The sequence below is a fragment of the Somniosus microcephalus genome, chromosome 11 (genome assembly GCF_052327205.1).
Source record: "Somniosus microcephalus isolate GS21.2 chromosome 11, FLI_Smic_1.0, whole genome shotgun sequence".
Classification (NCBI taxonomy): domain Eukaryota; kingdom Metazoa; phylum Chordata; class Chondrichthyes; order Squaliformes; family Somniosidae; genus Somniosus; species Somniosus microcephalus.
Genome location: NC_140997.1, coordinates 72,985,941 through 73,004,810, shown reverse-complemented (window position 1 = coordinate 73,004,810; position 18,870 = coordinate 72,985,941). Strand labels below are relative to the sequence as shown.

At 46.2% G+C, this 18,870-nt stretch overlaps 1 protein-coding gene across 3 annotated transcripts in view; it reads left to right on the top strand.

Moving 5' to 3' along the window:
* The first annotated feature begins 763 nt into the window (after positions 1 to 763).
* mettl22 (methyltransferase 22, Kin17 lysine) overlaps positions 764 to 18,870 on the top strand; it is a 135,275-nt gene continuing 117,168 nt past the window's right edge. The window contains exon 1 of one of the 3 annotated variants that reach the window (XM_086000879.1): positions 764 to 846. Coding sequence is in view for 1 of the 3 variants with exons in the window: in XM_086000876.1 (XP_085857002.1) it covers positions 900 to 902 (3 nt within the window). In the remaining 2 variants the exon portion in view is untranslated. The other 2 variants (XM_086000876.1, XM_086000884.1) reach the window with 2 other exon arrangements.

The following is an 18,870-nucleotide window of genomic DNA, read 5'->3' as shown; positions in this document are numbered from 1 at the left end:
TAAGATTGTGTTTTATTCTGCTTTAATAAAATGTTGGTTTACTTGCACCAAACCACTTGTCTACTCGATTTTCTGTATCGCCGCCTGTACCTAAGTCCGGTGTCTAGAACCCAGGGGTGTGGGAGCGATTCGAACCGCTCAAAGACAGTCAGAGGTGAAGCTGACTGGGCACACGCCACCCCCTACACTAGTAATGTTGCCTACTATTTTGCTGGATACTTTGGTTTTGAAAAACAAAGAAATACAATAAAATGAAATGCATAGCTAAAGTAACATGTAATACATGTTACAATGCCACTTACTGAGTTTTCTGGAAAAACAGAATTGCAGAATTTCATCCCCAAAATGTCCCTAAAATCTCCAAATACCTTGTAATAAAAGCATAACTAAACTTATTCAGTCACTGAAGGCTCAGTAGCCTTGATCAGACATTGTGCGTTACTCCCTTTTGCTGTTATAAAATAGCATATCCTGCAATGGGAGATAAGTTGCAGGATAGGCTGTTATATAACTTATACTTTTTATATTCCCTGCTATGTGTTGATTCTGTAAGCAAGCTGTGTAATAAATTATCATTCATTTGCAAACCTGCATCTACTCTGTAACTTCATCTGTTATGTTGCCTTTGTTTCTAACTATGGCACTGTTGCTGTGGTCAGCACATTCTTTGAGACCCCAAATACATCTGTCCATTTAGGATCTCTGTCGTTCCTTATATGGAAATTAACTGGTCTGCGGGCATCAATTCTATTGGCTAACCAGTATACCCATGAGGAATCTGAGTTCCCCTCGGCATCGCTTGCTAACTTTGAGAATATGCATTCGGATAAGTAAGGAATCCAAAAGGTTGGTGGATTTATCTCAGCTATCATGGTTGAACTGGAAACAACTAAATTCAGATGGTATGAGCCCTTGAGTATTTCTGGTGCCGTATTCCTGAAAAGTTCTTTGATTTGGTGAGGGAGAGGATTCTCAGTTCTTATGTCTGCCTGCTACATAGCATAATCCTGATTATTCACTGTTGTAGCAAAGACCCCACCCCCACCTCAGAATAATGTAAATTAGTGGCTAAATGATAGTTCACAAATTACCTGCACAAGTAAAAAATGTGAAGCTATACACTGCAGAAACGGTCTGAAAATGTACAGTACTGTATACGTCTGCTGTGCCTAATATATTTTAGTTATTGAACTTGACATTATAATGATAATCTGGATGGTCAATGTTCTTTCACCATGAGCTATTGGAAAGTAATTCATGCAATGCCTCATTTATTGAACTTTACCTACCCTGCAAAAGTTGTAAAACCTGGTGTGAAACTGACTGACAAAACATCCGACGCCGAGGTGCAATACTGCTGTGTCATGATTATTTCAAAGTTGCAGACTGCAGAAAAATAGAGCAGCATTAACTCTTTACATAGAATTTTTGCAATAGTTGGGGCTTTGCATCAGGAGATGGGGATATGAAGCCCTCACTCCCCAACCCCCGCCGCCAAAAAAAAAATCTGTTTAGAATCGATGGTTTTGCACCCAGTTGTAAGAAAGTTTTTTTTTAATCATTTCTGGCAGCCCAACTCCTCCTCAATTCTTGACTTGAAGCCATGACTCCCACTAAAATTCTTGCAGCCCCAACTTCTGTCAAAACTTCTGGCAGATAAAGAAGAATGTGACAAATTATCTAAAGCTCCGCTGTATAGCACTGTTGGGCACCTTATCTCAATACTCATCCCTCCTCTCATGAAGGTGCTGAATGCTGCTGGATAGGATGCCACAGACAACAGCAGCCTTCTGGCGCATCAATCTTAAGGTTATTTTTTTCATGTGATGAGCTTGGACAGGGTGTGTCAGTATACTATCCAAGCATCGTGAGGGGCTTCAAAGCCAAGCATAATCCTATCCTCACAAGAGGTTTATAAAGTATGTGTCTATACTTAATGCAATAATGACGAGACAGCTTGGAAGATTCAACGTAGGTCTTTACTTAATACCAACAGGTGGGAAACTGAGGGGAGATCAGTACCCACAGTACTATTTATACCCCTATGGCCAGGAGTGGTACTATGGTATCACTACGCCCTACAAAGTAGTGCTGCCCTGGCCATAGGTTTAAAGTAACATACCTATTACATACACAACATTCCTCCCCTTTTAATTAAAACATACCCGTGCAATTAAGTCAATAGATGCCCCATAACTAGGGCTAATAACATTTGGTAACACAATATACATAACATATTTACATCAAGAGTTGTCTACTTATATATATATAAACAGAAACATGTTATAGATTCAGTCTCTGAGGAGGCCTCCTGTCTCGACTAGGATAACGTCTTTCTCTAGTCGGTCTCGGTGTAGGCGGCGGTACTTCCGTCACCCCTTCATCGCTGGACTCGTCGGTGTCTGATGGCACATCCTGTGCCGTGGAGATCACTGGAGTGCTGAACTCCTCGCAATCCTGAGACCTCTGTAACGACGAGCTGGGCCGTGATTCCGCTGTAACAATGTGCTGAGACGTTTGAGGTAGTGAATCAGTTGGGTTTCTGGACTCCACAAGTTGATCAGCATGTCGTCTGATTATGCCTTCCCCTGTCTCAACTGTGTACATCAAGGGTCCCTGGCGGGCCTTTATCGTACCATACCAGACCGCCACTTTTCCTTCCTATAATCACGGGCCAACACTTGCTGCCCCACCTCGAAGCTCCGTGTCTGTCTGTCAGGAGCCCTACGAAATACTCGGTTTTCCACATCTCTCCGAATGTTTGGTCTGAGCAATTCAAGGCGAGACCTTAACCTTCTATTAAAGAACACGACGGCGGGGGCCTGGTTGGTCACCGTATGTGCAGCATTACGGTATGCGAATAGGAAGTTGACCACCTTGTGTTGTAGTGGCAACCTTTCCTCCCCCATCGCTTTGATGGCCTTTTTAAAAGTCTGTATAAATCGCTCTGCCAGCCCATTTGTAGCCGGATGATATGGTGCGGACGTATAATGTCGCACTCCATTCCTTTTTAGGAATGCTTGAAATTCTTCTGCCACAAATTGTGGCCCATTGTCCGAACAGACTTGCTCGGGCACCCCGTTTCGGGCAAAAATGGTCCTTAAGACTGCGACCGTCTTTTCGGCTGTCGTTGATGACATCTTTACGACCTCCGGCCATTTTGAATGGGCGTCCACTACAATAAGGAACATCGCATCCAGGAAGGGGCCAGCGAAGTCCATGTGGATCCTTTGCCACGGCGTTGAGGGCCACTCCCACGGATGTAGTGGGGCTTGTGGTGGTACGTTCTGTACCATCTGGCACCCTTGGCACGCTTTTGCTACTTCCTCAATGTCCCTGTCAATGCCGGGCCACCAGACATAGGCTCTGGCGAGGCTTTTCATTTTGACACCCCCCAGATGACCTTCGTGTAAGTCCTGCAACACTTTATGTTGTAATTTTTGAGGAACCACCACCCTGGCTCCGCACATCAATGTGCCCCGGCAGACGGAGAACTGGTCCTTCCTTGCCGAAAACGCCGGCAATGATGCGTCACCCTGCGCCGGCCAGCCTTTCACGGTTAATTCGTAAACCCTTGCCAATGTCGGGTCATTCCGTGTTTCCCGCTCGATACATTGGCTGGTGATGGGCAAGTGTTCCATAACAGCCGTATGATATATTTCCACGGGGTCCTGTACTATCTCTTCGATCTCGGCAGGCAAGGGTAGCCGCGACAGGCCATCTGCATTGCCATGCTGTTTGGTACCCTTATATTCGACAAGGTACTGGTGTGCTCCTAAGAACAGTGACCATCTCTGTAGCCTTTGGGCCGTCATCAGGGGCACCCCTTTTGTTGGATTAAATATCGACACCAATGGTTGATTATCCGTCAGTAGTGTGAAACGTTGCCCATGCAGGTAGTGGTGGAATTTTTTTACACCCCACACCAGACTGAGGGCCTCCCTGCGATTTGCGCATAGTTTCTTTCGGCTATAGTTAACGACCTTGAGGCAAATGCTATTGGCCTCTCCATCCCGTTGGGAAATTTGTGTGACAACACTGCCCCTATACCGTACGGGGAGGCGTCACATGCCAACCTCATTGGCATTTTTGGGTCAAAGTGTGCGAGCACTTCCTTTGATGTAATGAGTTGTTTACCCTTTTTAAAAGCAGCCTCACACGCTTCGTCCCAATTCCAGGAGACTCCCTTTTGCAGCAATGAATTTAGTGGATGTAAAATGGACGATAAGTTCGGGAGGAACTTATGGTAATAGTTTATAAGGCCTAAGAATGATCGTAACTGAGATACATTCTCAGGGGGCAGGGCCTTCATTACTGCCTCGATCTTTTCCGGGGACTTATGCAGGCCTTCCTTATCTATAATGTGACCACAGTATGAGATACGTTCCTGGAAAAACTTACATTTCTGCTTGTTCGCCCTGAGTCCGTATTGTTGTAACCGCAGAAGTACTCGCTCCAGGTTAGCGAGGTGGTTGTTATCCGTTTGTCCTGTCACCAGGATGTCATCCAGGTAGCATTGCGTTCCTGGAATGCCCTGTAGGACCTGTTCCATGGTCCTCTGCCATATTGCCGGGGCGGACGCCACACCAAATACCAGGCGATTGTACTGTTACAATCCCTTGTGTGTGTTAATCGTTAGGAGCTTTTTCGAGTCCTGCTCCACCTCCATCTGTAAATAAGCTTGACAAAGGTCAATCTTCGTAAAGTGTCTACCCCCAGCTAACGATGCGAATATGTCCTCTATCCGCGGCAGCGGATACTGTACCGTGTGCAGGACTGGGTTAATAGTTATCTTAAAATCCCCGCAAATGCGAACCTTCTTTGGTTCCCCCGGTGTGTTATTTGCAGATTTCTTTATAACTGGGACGATGGGCATGGCCCACTCGCTCCACTCAATCTTTGTAAGGACACCTGCACTCTCTAAGGCATCCAGTTCTGCTTCCACCGCTGGCCGAATGGCATAAGGCACCGGTCTGGCCTTACAAAACTTGGGGTTTGCGTCTTGAGCAATAGTTATTTTTGCTCTAATGTCCTTTAAGGTCCCCAGCCCTTGTTGGAACACCTCTGGCGTTTTTGCCAATAGTTTCGACAGCCTGCTTGTAATGGTTGTATCATCCGTGGTGGTCTCTACTTTTAACTCGTGTATCGACTTCCAGTCGAAATGGATTTTTCTTATCCATTCCCTACCCAAAAGTGGTGGTCCACCGTTTGGTAGGACGTATAAATAAAGTCCTGGCACTTTTCTGCCATTGTATTTAACTGTTACTTGCATTTTTCCCTTCGGGTAAACTTTTTGTCCCGTATATGTTTTTAATTTAATTTCCGTATCCTTTAAGGGAATGCGTTTGAACAGCCTGTTATAATCTTGTTCATTAATTACTGATAGGGCTGAACCCGTGTCCAGCTCCATATTAACTTCGACGCCTGCTACCTTCATTTTAACCCACATTGTGCTGTGGTCCTCCGTTTTGTCTACACCATATAACTCTGCTTTTGTGCCTTCCTGTGACTCGTCTGAGCTACTGTCAGACATCTTATGTATTTTTGTCCTTGCCTTGGTACTGCTCGGATTGCCCCCATGATTGGGTTTCGTACCAGACCAACAAACTTTCGCTATATGCCCCTTTTTCCCACACTGCCGGCATATTTTATCACGAAACCAACAATTACTTTGGTCGTGGGTGGTTTTGCCACAACGGTAGCATTTACCTTTGTGAAATGTCACCTCATGGGTGTCATAGCCGGTTGTGTTATGTCGTATTTGAGCAGCACCCTGTGCTGCTGCTTCGTGGGACAATGCTATTTCAATCACCTGATCTAGGCTGAGCTGTTTCTTGGCTAGCAACCGTTTACGTGTATTCTCATTTAACATGCCACAGACAAATCTGTCTCTGATCGCGTCCGCCAATATGGCTCCAAACTGGCAATGTTTGGACAACCTTCTGAGCTCAGCTAAATAGGCTGCCTGCGACTCATCATTCCTTTGGTCGCGTCTGTAGAAGTGGTACCTTTCCACTATAAATGGTGGCTTAGGGTTTAAATGTTCCCTTAACGTATCAACAATTTGGGCGTACGTTTTGTCTGCTGGCTTGTCTGGAGTAAGAAGATTCCTCAGCAGACCGTATGTTTTTGCCCCCATCAAATTTAATAAGGTTGCTACCTTTTGGTCATCTTCCACCTTGTTTACTATGCAATAAAGTTCATGCCTTTCGATATAGGCATCCCACTCTTCTGTGTCCTCAACAAATGCTGACAAACAACCTTCTTTAGCCATTTTAAACTTTTGAAGAGAAAAAAAAACTTTTCCCACTTTCTCCACTAGATGGCGTTTTTCCCGCCTTTTCTCCCTCTGCTGTCAACGACCTCTCTCCAGCGTCGTCATTTTTGGCCCTTGCAGCTCCCGTTATTGCCACCACCGCTATTAACAACGACCTTCCCCTCTCGTGGCCCGCTAGTCCTTGTGGCTCCGTTTGTTCCCCAGATCGCCTGCCCTTTCTGGCCATTGCAGCTCCCGTTCCCCAGGAAGGATTTCAGTTTACCTGGCCCTGGGTGGACTTTTGCCCCGTGACTGGAGCGCCCGTTCAGCCTCTTCTCTCAGCTGCCGCAGCCGCCGCTGGAAACCTCTCTCTCTCGCTCCGTTGCTGCCGCTCCTCCCGAACCCGGAGTGCTGGGCGGCCTCCTTCAGTCAATGCTGGACTCTGCAGGCTGGCTGGTAAGAAGCCTCTCTCCTTCTCTCTCCGTACTGCTACTGTTCCTTTGTTGCACCGTGTACTGATGAGTTCGAACCTTACTTGTCGCCAGTATAAAGTATGTGTCTATACTTAATGCAATAATGACGAGACAGCTTGGAAGATTCAACGTAGGTCTTTACTTAATACCAACAGGCGGGAAACTGAGGGGAGATCAGTACCCACAGTACTATTTATACCCCTATGGCCAGAAGTGGTACTACGGTATCACTACGCCCTACAAAGTAGTGCTGCCCTGGCCATAGGTTTAAAGTAACATACCTATTACATACACAACAAGGTTCACAGACATCCATTTTCCCCACAGAGGTCAGTGGTAATTGGAAAGATTGTGTGCCTCTCAGCAGGTACCGAGCACTTAAAGAACATAGTAGCTTGAGGTCTAAGAGTATCAGGCTGTAGGCTGCAGCTTTAGATCAAATTGATCAGTGTGTAGTTTGTGCACTAATTAGTGACTTGTGATGTATTGTGTATGAAATGGAATTATTTATTTGATATGGTCTGTCTTGGTTAATTGCAAATAAACCTGATTTTATATACTGCAGTTTTGTCCAGCATAATACACCTGCAATGTCTGCAGCATGATAGGGAGCCACGATTGTAACTGAGTGATAAAATTGCTCTTTTTTGTGTCATTGTTGTGTCAAATGCTTCATGCAATGTTAGAAATATTTTTTCTTTTGGGAGGTGAGGATGAAGAATGCTGCCCTGCATAATAGGGGCTCTAGTGGTAATCGCAAGTCTCATTACAACAGCAGTTCAGGGTAAGGTATAGGTTTGATTTTGATATATCCTGCAGTGTTACTCATAGAGAATCAGAGGGTATGCTGTTTTAAACAGGATAATCAGTACAGAAATGTACTGTGCTTGTATAGTTGACTTAAATTTTTTTAAATGGCTGAAAAAATTCTGTATATTAATACTTTTCAGTGGGGAAAGGAAAGTAAGCATATTGAGAGTTTTAAAACACAGACTTGCATTTATATAGCACCTTTCATGTACTCAGGGACTCCTAAAGAGCATCAGACCTGTGAGGGGGCAGTGACCGGCGGCAGAGCTTAAATACCGGCAGTTGCGAGGTGAGGCCCGATCAGAGCATCGGACCTGTGAGGGGGCAGTGACCGGCGGCAGAGCTTAAATACCGGCAGTTGCGAGGTGAGGCCCGATCAGAGCATCGGACCTGTGAGGGGGCAGTGACCGGCGGCAGAGCTTAAATACCGGCAGTTGCGAGGTGAGGCCCGATCAGAGCATCGGACCTGTGAGGGGGCAGTGACCGGCGGCAGAGCTTCAATACCGGCAGTTGCGGGGTGAGGTCCAGCCAGAGCATCGGACCTGTGAGGGGGCAGTGACCGGCGGCAGAGCTTAAATACCGGCAGTTGCGAGGTGAGGCCCGACCAGAGCATCGGACCTGTGAGGGGGCAGTGACCGGCGGCAGAGCTTAAATACCGGCAGTTGTGAGGTGAGGCCCAACCAGAGCATCGGATCTGTGAGGGGGCAGTGACCGGCAGCAGAGCTTAAATACCGGCAGTTGCGAGGTGAGGCCCGATCAGAGCATCGGACCTGTGAGGGGGCAGTGACCGGCGGCAGAGCTTAAATACCGGCAGTTGCGAGGTGAGGCCCGACCAGAGCATCGGACCGATGAGGGGGCAGTGACCGGCGGCAGAGCTTAAATACCGGCAGTTGCGAGGTGAGGCCCGACCAGAGCATCGGACCTGTGAGGGGGCAGTGACCGGCGGCAGAGCTTAAATACCGGCAGTTGCGAGGTGAGGCCCGATGAGAGCATCGGACCTGTGAGGGGGCAGTGACCGGCGGCAGAGCTTAAATACCGGCAGTTGCGAGGTGAGGCATACCAATTCAGCAGCAGATGAGAGAGGTAAAAAGTAATCCAAGTGTGACGTCACCAGGAAGCAGGTAAGTGATTGGTTGGATTGGTTGGTGAGTATTTCTTTCTTTCTCCTTTTCATTACAAGCTTAAATTCGGCGGTTTTTTTCTAGGGTCGCTGTGGTGTAGTGGGGACAGTTGGTAAATAAGCGCCCTAGAGTATATCTTTAACTGGTTGTACTTAATAAGGCCTTCCTGGTGCAGAGTGACTGTTGGTAAACCATTTAACTGGTGTAATTAGAGGGATTGATTTAATTTAAATCCAATTAATTAAAGGGGATACTAGCATCTAAAATCAGGTAACAATAAAAAGTTTAATTAATTACATAGAATGGAGCAGGTGATGTGTTACTGTTGCGAGATGTGGGAGCCGGTAGACCCCATTGAGGCTCACGGTGATTACATCTGTGACAAGTGTCTGCTGCTACAGGATCTCCAGCTCCGTGTTGATGAGCTGGAGTCTGAGCTTCAGACACTGCGACACATCAAGGAGGGGGAGAAGTACCTAGACTCAGTGTACCAGAAGGTGGTCACACCTATGAAGTTAATTAATTCAGATGTAGCACATGGCCAGGGTCAGGACGGTGTGACTACGAGCGAGGCAGGTACGGGGATCCAGGAGGTAGTGTTGGAGGAGGCGCAGCCCTTGCTCTTGGCCAACAGGTTCGAGGTTCTTACTCCCTGTGGGGACAGGAGCAGGGACTGCAGGGAGGATGAGCAGCCTGGCCACAGCACCATGGAATGGGGGGCCATTCAAGAGGGGGGACTAAATAGAAATGTTGTAGTGGTAGGGGATAGTATTATTAGAGGGATAGATAGAGTTCTCTGCAGCCAAGAGCGAGAGTCCCGTAGGCTGTGTTGCCTACCTGGTGCCAGGGTTAAGGACATCTCCTCTGGGCTGGAAAGAAACTTGCAGTGGGAGTGGGTGGATCCAGTCGTCGTGGTCCATGTTGGTACAAACGAAGTAGATAGGACTAGGAAGCCAGTTCTGTTAACGGAGTATGAGCAGCTAGGGGTCAAATTAAAAAACAGAACCTCAAGGGTAATAATCTCTGGATTATTACCTGAGCCACGAGCAAATTTGGCTGGGACAAATAAAATTAGAGAGTTAAATGCGTGGCTCAAAGACTGGTGTGGGAGAAATGGATTTTGCTTCCTGGGACACTGGCACCAGTACTGGGGCAGGAGGGAGCTGTTCCGTTGGGACGGGCTTCACTTGGCCAGTGCTGGGACCAGAGTCCTGGCGGATCATATAACTAGGGCTGCAGAGAGGGCTTTAAACTAACTAGTGGGGGGAAGGTTCCGAGAGAGCAAATAATAAAAATAACAACAGAGAAGGTCATAGACTTAGGTAGCAGTGAGGAAATTAAAAACCAGAGTGTGTCAGGAAGGGGCAGAAGGTATGGAGTAAAAGGTAAAGTAATAAAAAGGGCAAAAGCAGGAACTAAGTGTCACAAAACATATTTGAAAGTTCTCTATCTGAATGCACGTAGCATTCGTAACAAAATAGACGAGTTAATGGCACAAATAACTACATATGGGTATGATCTTGTGGCCATTACAGAAACATGGCTGCAAGGTGACAATGCCTGGGAATTAAACATACCAGGTTATTTAACAATCAGGAAGGACAGGCAGGAAGGAAGGGGAGGTGGGGTGGCTATGTTAATAAAGGAAGGAATCACTGTAATACAGAGAAATGATATTGGGTCAAAAGATCAGGATAATGAAACAGTTTGGGTGGAGATAAGGAATAATAAGGGGAAAAAAACACTTGTGGGCGTAGTCTATAGGCCTCCGAACAGTTGCAACTCGGTTAGACGGAGTATCAATCAGGAAATAGTTGAGGCTTGTAATAAGGGAACATCTATAATTATGGGGGATTTTAACTATCATATTAATTGGACAAATCAAACTGGGCAGGGCTGCCTTGAGGATGAGTTCATTGAGTGTATTAGGAATGGGTTTCTTGAGCAGTATGTAACTGAACCGACCAGGGGACGAGCAACCTTAGATCTGGTCCTGTGTAACGAGACAGGATTAATTAAAAATGTCCTAGTAAAGGATCCCCTTGGAATGAGTGACCATAACATGGTTGAATTCCACATTCAATTAGAGGGTGAGAAGGTTGGATCTCAAACAAGCGTGCTAAGCTTGAATAAAGGAGACTATGAAGGTATGAGAGCGGAATTGAGTAGAGTGGATTCGGAAAATAGATTAAAGGGTAAGACGATACATGATCAGTGGTGTACATTTAAGGAGTTATTTTACAACTTCCAAAAAATATATATTCCACTGAAAAGAAAAGGGTGTAAAAGAAAAGACAGCCATCCGTGGCTAAGTAAAGAAATTAAGGATAGTATTCGACTAAAAACAAGGGCATATAAGGTAGCCAAATCTAGTGGGAGGATAGAGGATTGGGAAAACTTTAAAAGACAGCAAAAAATAACAAAAAGATTGATTAAGAAAGCGAAGATAGATTATGAAAGTAAATTAGCAAAAAATATAAAACCAGATAGTAAGAGTTTTTATAGTTATATAAAAAGAAAAAGGGTGGCTAAAGTAAATGTTGGTCCCTTAGAGGATGAGACCAGGAAATTAATGGTGGGAAATATGGAGATGGCAAAAACACTGAATGATTATTTTGTATCAGTCTTTACAGTAGAGGACACTAAGAATATCCCAACACTGGACAAACGGGGCTATAGGGGGGGAGGAGCTAAACACGATCAAACTCACTAAGGAAGTGGTACTCGGTAAAATAATGGGACTCAAGGCGGATAAATCACCTGGACCTGATGGCTTACATCCTAGGGTCTTGAGGGAAGTGGCGGTAGGGATTGTGGATGCATTGGTAATAATTTTCCAAAACTCCCTGGACTCAGCAAAGGTCCTGGCAGACTGGAAAACTGCTAATGTAACACTCTTATTTAAAAAGGGCAGTAGACAGAAGGCTGGAAACTATAGACCGGTTAGCCTAACATCTGTGGTAGGTAAAATGTTGGAGTCCATTATTAAGGAGACAGTAACAGGACATTTGGATAATCATCATTTAATGGGACAAAGTCAGCATGGTTTTATGAAGGGGAAGTCATGTTTGACAAATTTGCTGGAGTTCTTTGAGGAAGTAACATATAGGGTGGATAAAGGGGAACCAATGGACGTAGTGTATTTAGACTTCCAAAAGGCATTTGACAAGGTGCCACACAAAAGATTATTGCTTAAGATAAAAAATCACAGGATTGGGGGTAATATTCTGGCATGGATAGAGGATTGGCTATCTAACAGAAGGCAGAGAGTTGGGATAAATGGTTCATTCTCAGACTGGCAATCAGTAACTAGTGGTGTTCCGCAGGGGTCAGTGCTGGGTCCCCAACTCTTTACAATCTATATTAACGATTTGGAGGAGGGGACCGAGTGTAACATATCAAAGTTTGCAGATGATACTAAGATGGGAGGGAAAGTAGTGAGTGAGGAGGACATAAAAAACCTGCAAGGGGACATAGACAGGCTAAGTAATTGGGCAGAGATTTGGCAGATGGAATACAATACTGGAAAGTGTGAGGTTATGCACTTTGGCAGGAAAAATCGTAGAGCAAATTATTATCTTAATGGCAAGAAACTGGAAAGTACTGAAGTACAAAGGGATCTGGGGGTCCTGGTGCATGAAACTCAAAAGGTTAGTATGCAGGTGCAGCAAGTGATTAAGAAGGCCAATGGAATGTTGGCTTTCATTGCTAGGGGGATAGAATATAAAAATAGGGAGGTATTGCTTCAGTTGTACAAGGTATTGGTGATACCGCACCTGGAATACTGCATACAGTTTTGGTGTCCATACTTAAGAAAAGACATACTTGCTCTCGAGTCAGTACAAAGAAGGTTCACTCGGTTAATCCCGGGGATGAGGGGATGGACATATGAGGAGAGGTTGAGTAGATTGGGACTCTACTCATTGGAGTTCAGAAGAATGAGAGGCGATCTTATTGAAACATATAAGATTGTGAAGGTGTTGGATCGGGTGGATGCGGGGAGGATGTTCCCGATGATGGGTGAAACTAGAATAGTCTTAGAATAAGGGGCTGCTCTTTCAAAACTGAGATGAGGAGGAACTACTTCACTCAGAGGGTGGTAGGTCCATGGAATATGCTGCCCCAAAAAGCTGTAGAAGCTACATCATTACATAAATTTAAAACAGAAACAGACAGTTTCCTAGAAGTAAAGGGAATTAAGGGTTACGGGGAGTGGGCAGGAATTTGGACATGAGTCTCGGTTCGGATCGGTCATGGCCCTGTGGGTAGCGGAGCGGGCCCAGGGGCCGTGTAGCCTGATCCTGCTCCTATTTCATGTGTCTAATTCTGTTAGATTCAGGAGATAGTTCTGTGATAGTAGATTGGCGGTTAGGATCAGATCAGCCATGATCTTATTGAATGGCGGAGCAGGCTCGAGGGGCCGATTGGCCTACTCCTGCTCCTATTTCTTATGTTCTTATGTTCTTACATCCAGTAAGCATTAATATGTCGGCAAACGTGGCAGCTAATTTGCACACAGCCAGGTCCCACAAACAGCAGTGAAATTTGACTCGACAACTTGGGGGGAAAATAGAGTCGCACCCACTTTGGGGCGCTAATTTCGCCGGGGCGCTACTTTTAGAGCCCTGAAAAAATTAGCGCCCCCGCGGCCGATTTTCCCAGGTAGCACCCCGAGAGAGAGGAGTGCTACTGGAAGCACCTCGCATCCCTCTTGGGGCACTGCGAGGCAATATTTCAACACTACGTGCTGCAGCGCGTGGGGCTGCAGCACATCGCGCCGCAGTACTGCAGGCCTTCCTCCCCTTATTAAAGGGGAGGGGCCTGGTGCAGTGCATCCTGGCACCCAGCTGGGCCACCAGGGATCAGGAGTGCCAGCAAATGAGCCCGGCACTCAAGAAGAGTGCCGAGCTCACGGAGAGCAGCCGGCACACCGCGGGGTGGGGAGGGGGGCGCTTCACAGAGGCTGGAGACAGCAGCATGGTCAGGTGCAGGCAGGTGGCCAGCAACAAAAATGGCCGCCCACCACCTCCCCTTTAACTAGCGCCGCCCCGGCTACAGGTAGGCCCCCCCTGACCCCATCAGACATAGTATCCAGCTGTAAATCAGGGGATGCTACCAAAGATCGCGAGCAGGGTGCTGCGCACGGCAATGACGTCATCGTGGGGCGCTAATGGTTACAGCTGCCGCTGCTAACCTCCCCCTGAATTTCGCGGGAGGCATTGCCGGCACCGCGCCCGGGATCTAGTTGCTTTGCGACCCATTAGCACCCTCTTAGTGCGCTAACGGGAGGCGCAAACAACTGAATTTCTCCCCCCTTGTTTTTTAGTGGTGTCATTTGAGGGTTGAATGCCATTCAGGATACTGAGAGAACTTCCTACTCTTCTTTGAAAAAGAGCCTTGGGATCTTTTATCTTAGATTTTGTAAGTGTAATTGAAATATAAAGAATTTCTATCTTTATAGTTATTGTTGTTGAACAAACTCCCTCAATATCTTTGTTGAGCTGCTTGCTCATTTAATCAAATTTAGCCCTTTTAAAGTTATATACCTGGCATATCTGACTTCCAGATCATTTTAAACTTTATGGGCTAATAATTTGTTTGCCCCCGAAAACGTGCATGGGTATCGTGATGCTGCGCCCGTTCAAAGTAATGTAGGCAGCATGCAAACTTCATGTTGCCTGCTAATTAGAATGATTGTGGTGTGCAGCCCAGGGCCAAATGCGCTGCTGAGCGGCTGCATGCTCAGAAGGGGGGACCAAGTTTGTGCGAGGCTAGAACCAATTAAAGCTAGTCTGCACTTCTTAATGCCAGCCTGCACCTCTTAAAGGGGAGGTGCATTCTGGCGGCAGCAGGTGATTCAATTGGCTGGGGAGCAGAGTGTGAGCAGGAAGAAGTACAATGGCACAATAGAGAGCGCATGCTCCAAGGATCTCGGATGCAGCACTGGAGGACAGGAGGAGAGAGGTGCTGTTTCCACAGGGGGCCAGGGGTCCCTCCAGGCAAATGCAAACAAGGCAATGGGAGCAGATAGGCGTTGTGGTCATTGCCAGCAATGTCACCCCGAGGACCTGGATGCACTGCCGCAAGACCTCACAAGAGTAGTCAGACAGTGAATTAATCTTCAAATGCCATATTCTTACAACTGAACCACTAGCCTCACATAAGAACGTAAGAATTAGGAGCAGGAGTAGGCCATACGACCCTTCAAGCCTGCTCCTCCATTCAATAAGATCATGGCTGATCTTCGATCTCAACTCCACTTTCCTGCCCAATCCCCATATCCCTTGATTCCCCTAGAGTCCAAAAATCTATCTATCTCAGCCTTGAATATATTCAATGATTCAGCATCCAGAGCCCTTTGGGGTAGAGAATTCCAAGGATTCACAACCCTCTGAGTGAAGAAATTCCTCCTCATCTCAGTCCTAAATGACCAACCCCTTATCCTGAGACTATGCCCCTGATTCTAGACTCTCCAGCCAGGAGAAACAGCTTCTCAGCATCTACCCTGTCAATTCCCCTCAGAATCTTATAAGTTTCAATGAGATCACCTCTCATTCTTCTAAACTCCAGAGAGTATAGGCCCATTCTACTCAATCTCTCCTCATAGGACAACCCTCTCATCCCAGGAATCAATCTAGTGAATCTTTGTTGCACCGCCTCTAAGGCATGTATGTCCTTTCTCAGATAAGGAGACCAAAACTGTGCACAGTACTCCAGGTGTGGTCTCACCAAAGCCCTGTACAATTGTAGTAAAACTTCATCACGCACTGCCAAATGCACCGCACCCACTTCACTCACCTATCAACAATCTCATTCAATCGCGACTCATACTCATAGGTTCATCTCATACTCACACACATAGCACTGCTGCAAGCCTCACACCCACATCTCATGGCTTGCATACACTGCCAGCTATTCAACCATGAAAGGCACATCACCCAAACACATTGCACCACATTCACTGATGCACTTCGCTCTCTCTTGCAGGACAAGGTGGCTCATAACCACAGGCAGCAGGGGCTACCCACAGGAAGACAGGCACACCTGCATAACCTTACCCTAATGGAAGAGACAGTGCTGGAGATCTGGAGATCATTAGAGCAGCTATTGCTTAGCCCGTGGCGAGCAGCACAGCCGAAACACTGCACGGTGATGGTATCCTCAAACCTAATCCCCCTTCTCACATCCCAGTTACCCCTCATCCCACGATCTCTTCTGATTTACAAGCTGCAGATGGTGTAAGCATGCACCTCTTGCTTTCCCCCATTCCTCTCACCACAACCCTACCCTTGCGCTTTCTTTTTTTCAGATAGCCAAGAACTCCAATCTGGCCAGGCAATGCTGGAGGAGCAGGAACTGCAAGAGGAACAAGGCAGTGATGCTGAAAACACAGCACCATCACTCAATTTCACACTCGCAGCCACCAGCTCAGATACTGATACTGCACGTACGTTAGAGGGTAGCATGGAGGCAGCCCGGATTGCTATCTCCCATGCCAAGGTGGTGCAGTCTGAAGCCGGGCCTTCTAGGCCCAGAGCTGCTCGAGGTCGTCCTGCAAGGCCATCTGTCGTCTCACCCACTGAAAGTCAACAGCCTTCCATCAGCCATGCTGCAGCCACTGGGGTAGAACTTCGTCGGAGCACTAGGACAGGCAAAGGCACATGGAAGACAGGCACCAAGGAAATGCACAAGGGTGATTAGTTGCCTTTGGAATGTAATATTGGATGGTTTGATTTATAAATTTGGTTTGGAATGTTTGTTTTGTGGTGGCTTTTATTGTAGCATTTTTGCCAAGAGGACACTGTGATGGTCAGTAACAAAGGGAGGTAAGGTGTGGGACTGTTGGTGAATGGGGAATTGAGGTTGCATTCACTGGCACTGCAGTCAAATGAGTCGGCCCGGAGGACAGCCTGGTCAGAAAGGAGTTGTGTTGGTTGCCTTCTCCCTTCCTTTTTCCCCTCCTCCTCTTCCTGTTCCTCTGTGTAAGGGTAACCGGGAGAGCTTCTTCTCCCTGAGACGGACCCTCTGATATAAAGGGTTGACGTCCGTCTTATTCCCAATCACTCGGAGTCCGGAGGTTCGTTCAGTAAAGCAACTTTATTTACAAGCCGACAGGGGAGATACTCATGCTGGGATGAATGCTCTCCGATCGCTAAGATCCCCTGCCTTATATACAGTTTTTTTGTTCTAAGTTGTGGCTGACATCATGCTGTTGATTTCAGGTGCAAATTCTTGTGACCCGTGTGCACATTTTGACCGTTACATAGTCCTGTGACCCCATATGTTATCTTTACCACATTCCTCAATTGGTAGCTAAAAGTTTGGGCACATTATTCAGGTAGCGACTGACAGTTTGACCATTTGACCACATTATTCAATTATTAGCTGACAGTTTGTGCCCATTAGTCAGGTAGCAGCTGACAGTTTGACCATTTGGCCATATTCCACCATACTTCCCTATGGGACATGTACATTGGATATATGTTCGGTTCCTAAATTCCCTTATTTTAGCCCTTTTAACTCTTTCAGTCCCCCCCTTTGGTCCTGATTAATCTCTTTTAATCATCGACCAACCCGATTATTTCTCCTATTATGGTGTCCTGCCGGGGTGGTGATCAAATCCAACTCATTGGGTCACCTTGTTTATATAATCATATTATCCACCTGATTTCTAGGCCCCCTACATCATTTCCATCGACATATTATCCATCCAATTACATAGGTTATAAGCATTAATGTTATTAGTACTATACATCCGTTAAGCAGGTCTTTCTCCCAAGCCTTCGCTCGTTTATAGTAATAGTCTGTCTGCTCGATGGGAATCTGCCCAGGAGGTTTCTGTAACAATTACCACTGAACGACATACATTACTACTTTATCAAGGTCATGTACATTTCTTCCATTTCCTTCTTTCTTTTTAGTTTTCTACGTTTTTTACAGGCGGCACATGCTGCTATTCCCATTCCTATCGCCAAAACCAATTGTACTATAACTAGTATGTGAGACGTAATGCAGATCCAGGGGAGAATGTTGACATTCATCCCCCAATCTCACAACTTCTTATACCATGGAACCTCCTGTAGATCTACTTCTATGTCCCTTTCTAGTTCCCCAAGATTCCTTTGCAACATTATGTATTGTTTCACCATTTTACTTAAATCCTCTTTCATTTCTTGCAGATCCTCCTGCAGGCGGGGTATCGGAGCCCCCACCGGATCTTCATAATTGACCAATTCGTCCCTTAAACTATCTGGCGCATTTAGTTTCATTTCCTCCCTTGAGTGTACATACACCAATCTGGTGTGTCCAATTGTCACAGGGATCTTTGGTGTGAAGCAGAAGTTAGGCATTGTGATTACACATACAAGGTTACTATATTGGTACTCAGTCTCTGTGGTGGCTATACAATACTCCCCTCTGCCCCTATATCCCGAGCGGGTGTGATGGTGATCGACATGTGATAATTCCAACATGCACCCCTCTGTCTTATTTTAGCCACACTCATCCTTAGGGCCTTCTCCTACCGGATGTGGGCATATTGTAAGCGTACCTTTCCCATGGCATCCATTTAGGGAGACTCCTCTTATGGTACCATTCTTCCTGATGGCATAGGTATCAATTGGATGGTATCGGAGGTATGTCTCACCCCTCACTATGCCTGTTTGTTACCTGGTACTGTGGGTATGGAGTCGTGTCTAGTCTCACCACTGGTATCATGAGTACTATGCCTATCATTGCTGTCATTTCTGCTTTGCATTTTTGTATCACTGGATATACTCTGGTCATCCCCTTGAGGGTACAAGCACTCAGAGGGCCTGGATTCTGGCTCAGGTCATAGAGCTGTGCACTGTTAATCCAGTCTGGTACCTCACCTCATTGTATCTGTGCCAGATTGTGTTTTAACTGTCCGATGGTCCATTGGCCATAGGCATGGCACAAACCTCTCCCTACCCCATCTTTTGCCTGTCCCTCATCTCTATGGTTTAGTTTGTTGATAGTGCTAGCATGGTCTTCTATAACTTTGATTCCCTCGAGTAATTTCCTTATCGTATGTTCTCCCAACTCTGATTCTTGTTGAATCAAACCAGTTTCTTTCTCTAAAATCTGTTGTATTACCCTTTGTAATTGTTCCACACTGCTCTGGACTCCTTGTACATCTAGGGCATTAATGAATGACATCCCTGTATTTATTCCCGTGAGTACATCGTTT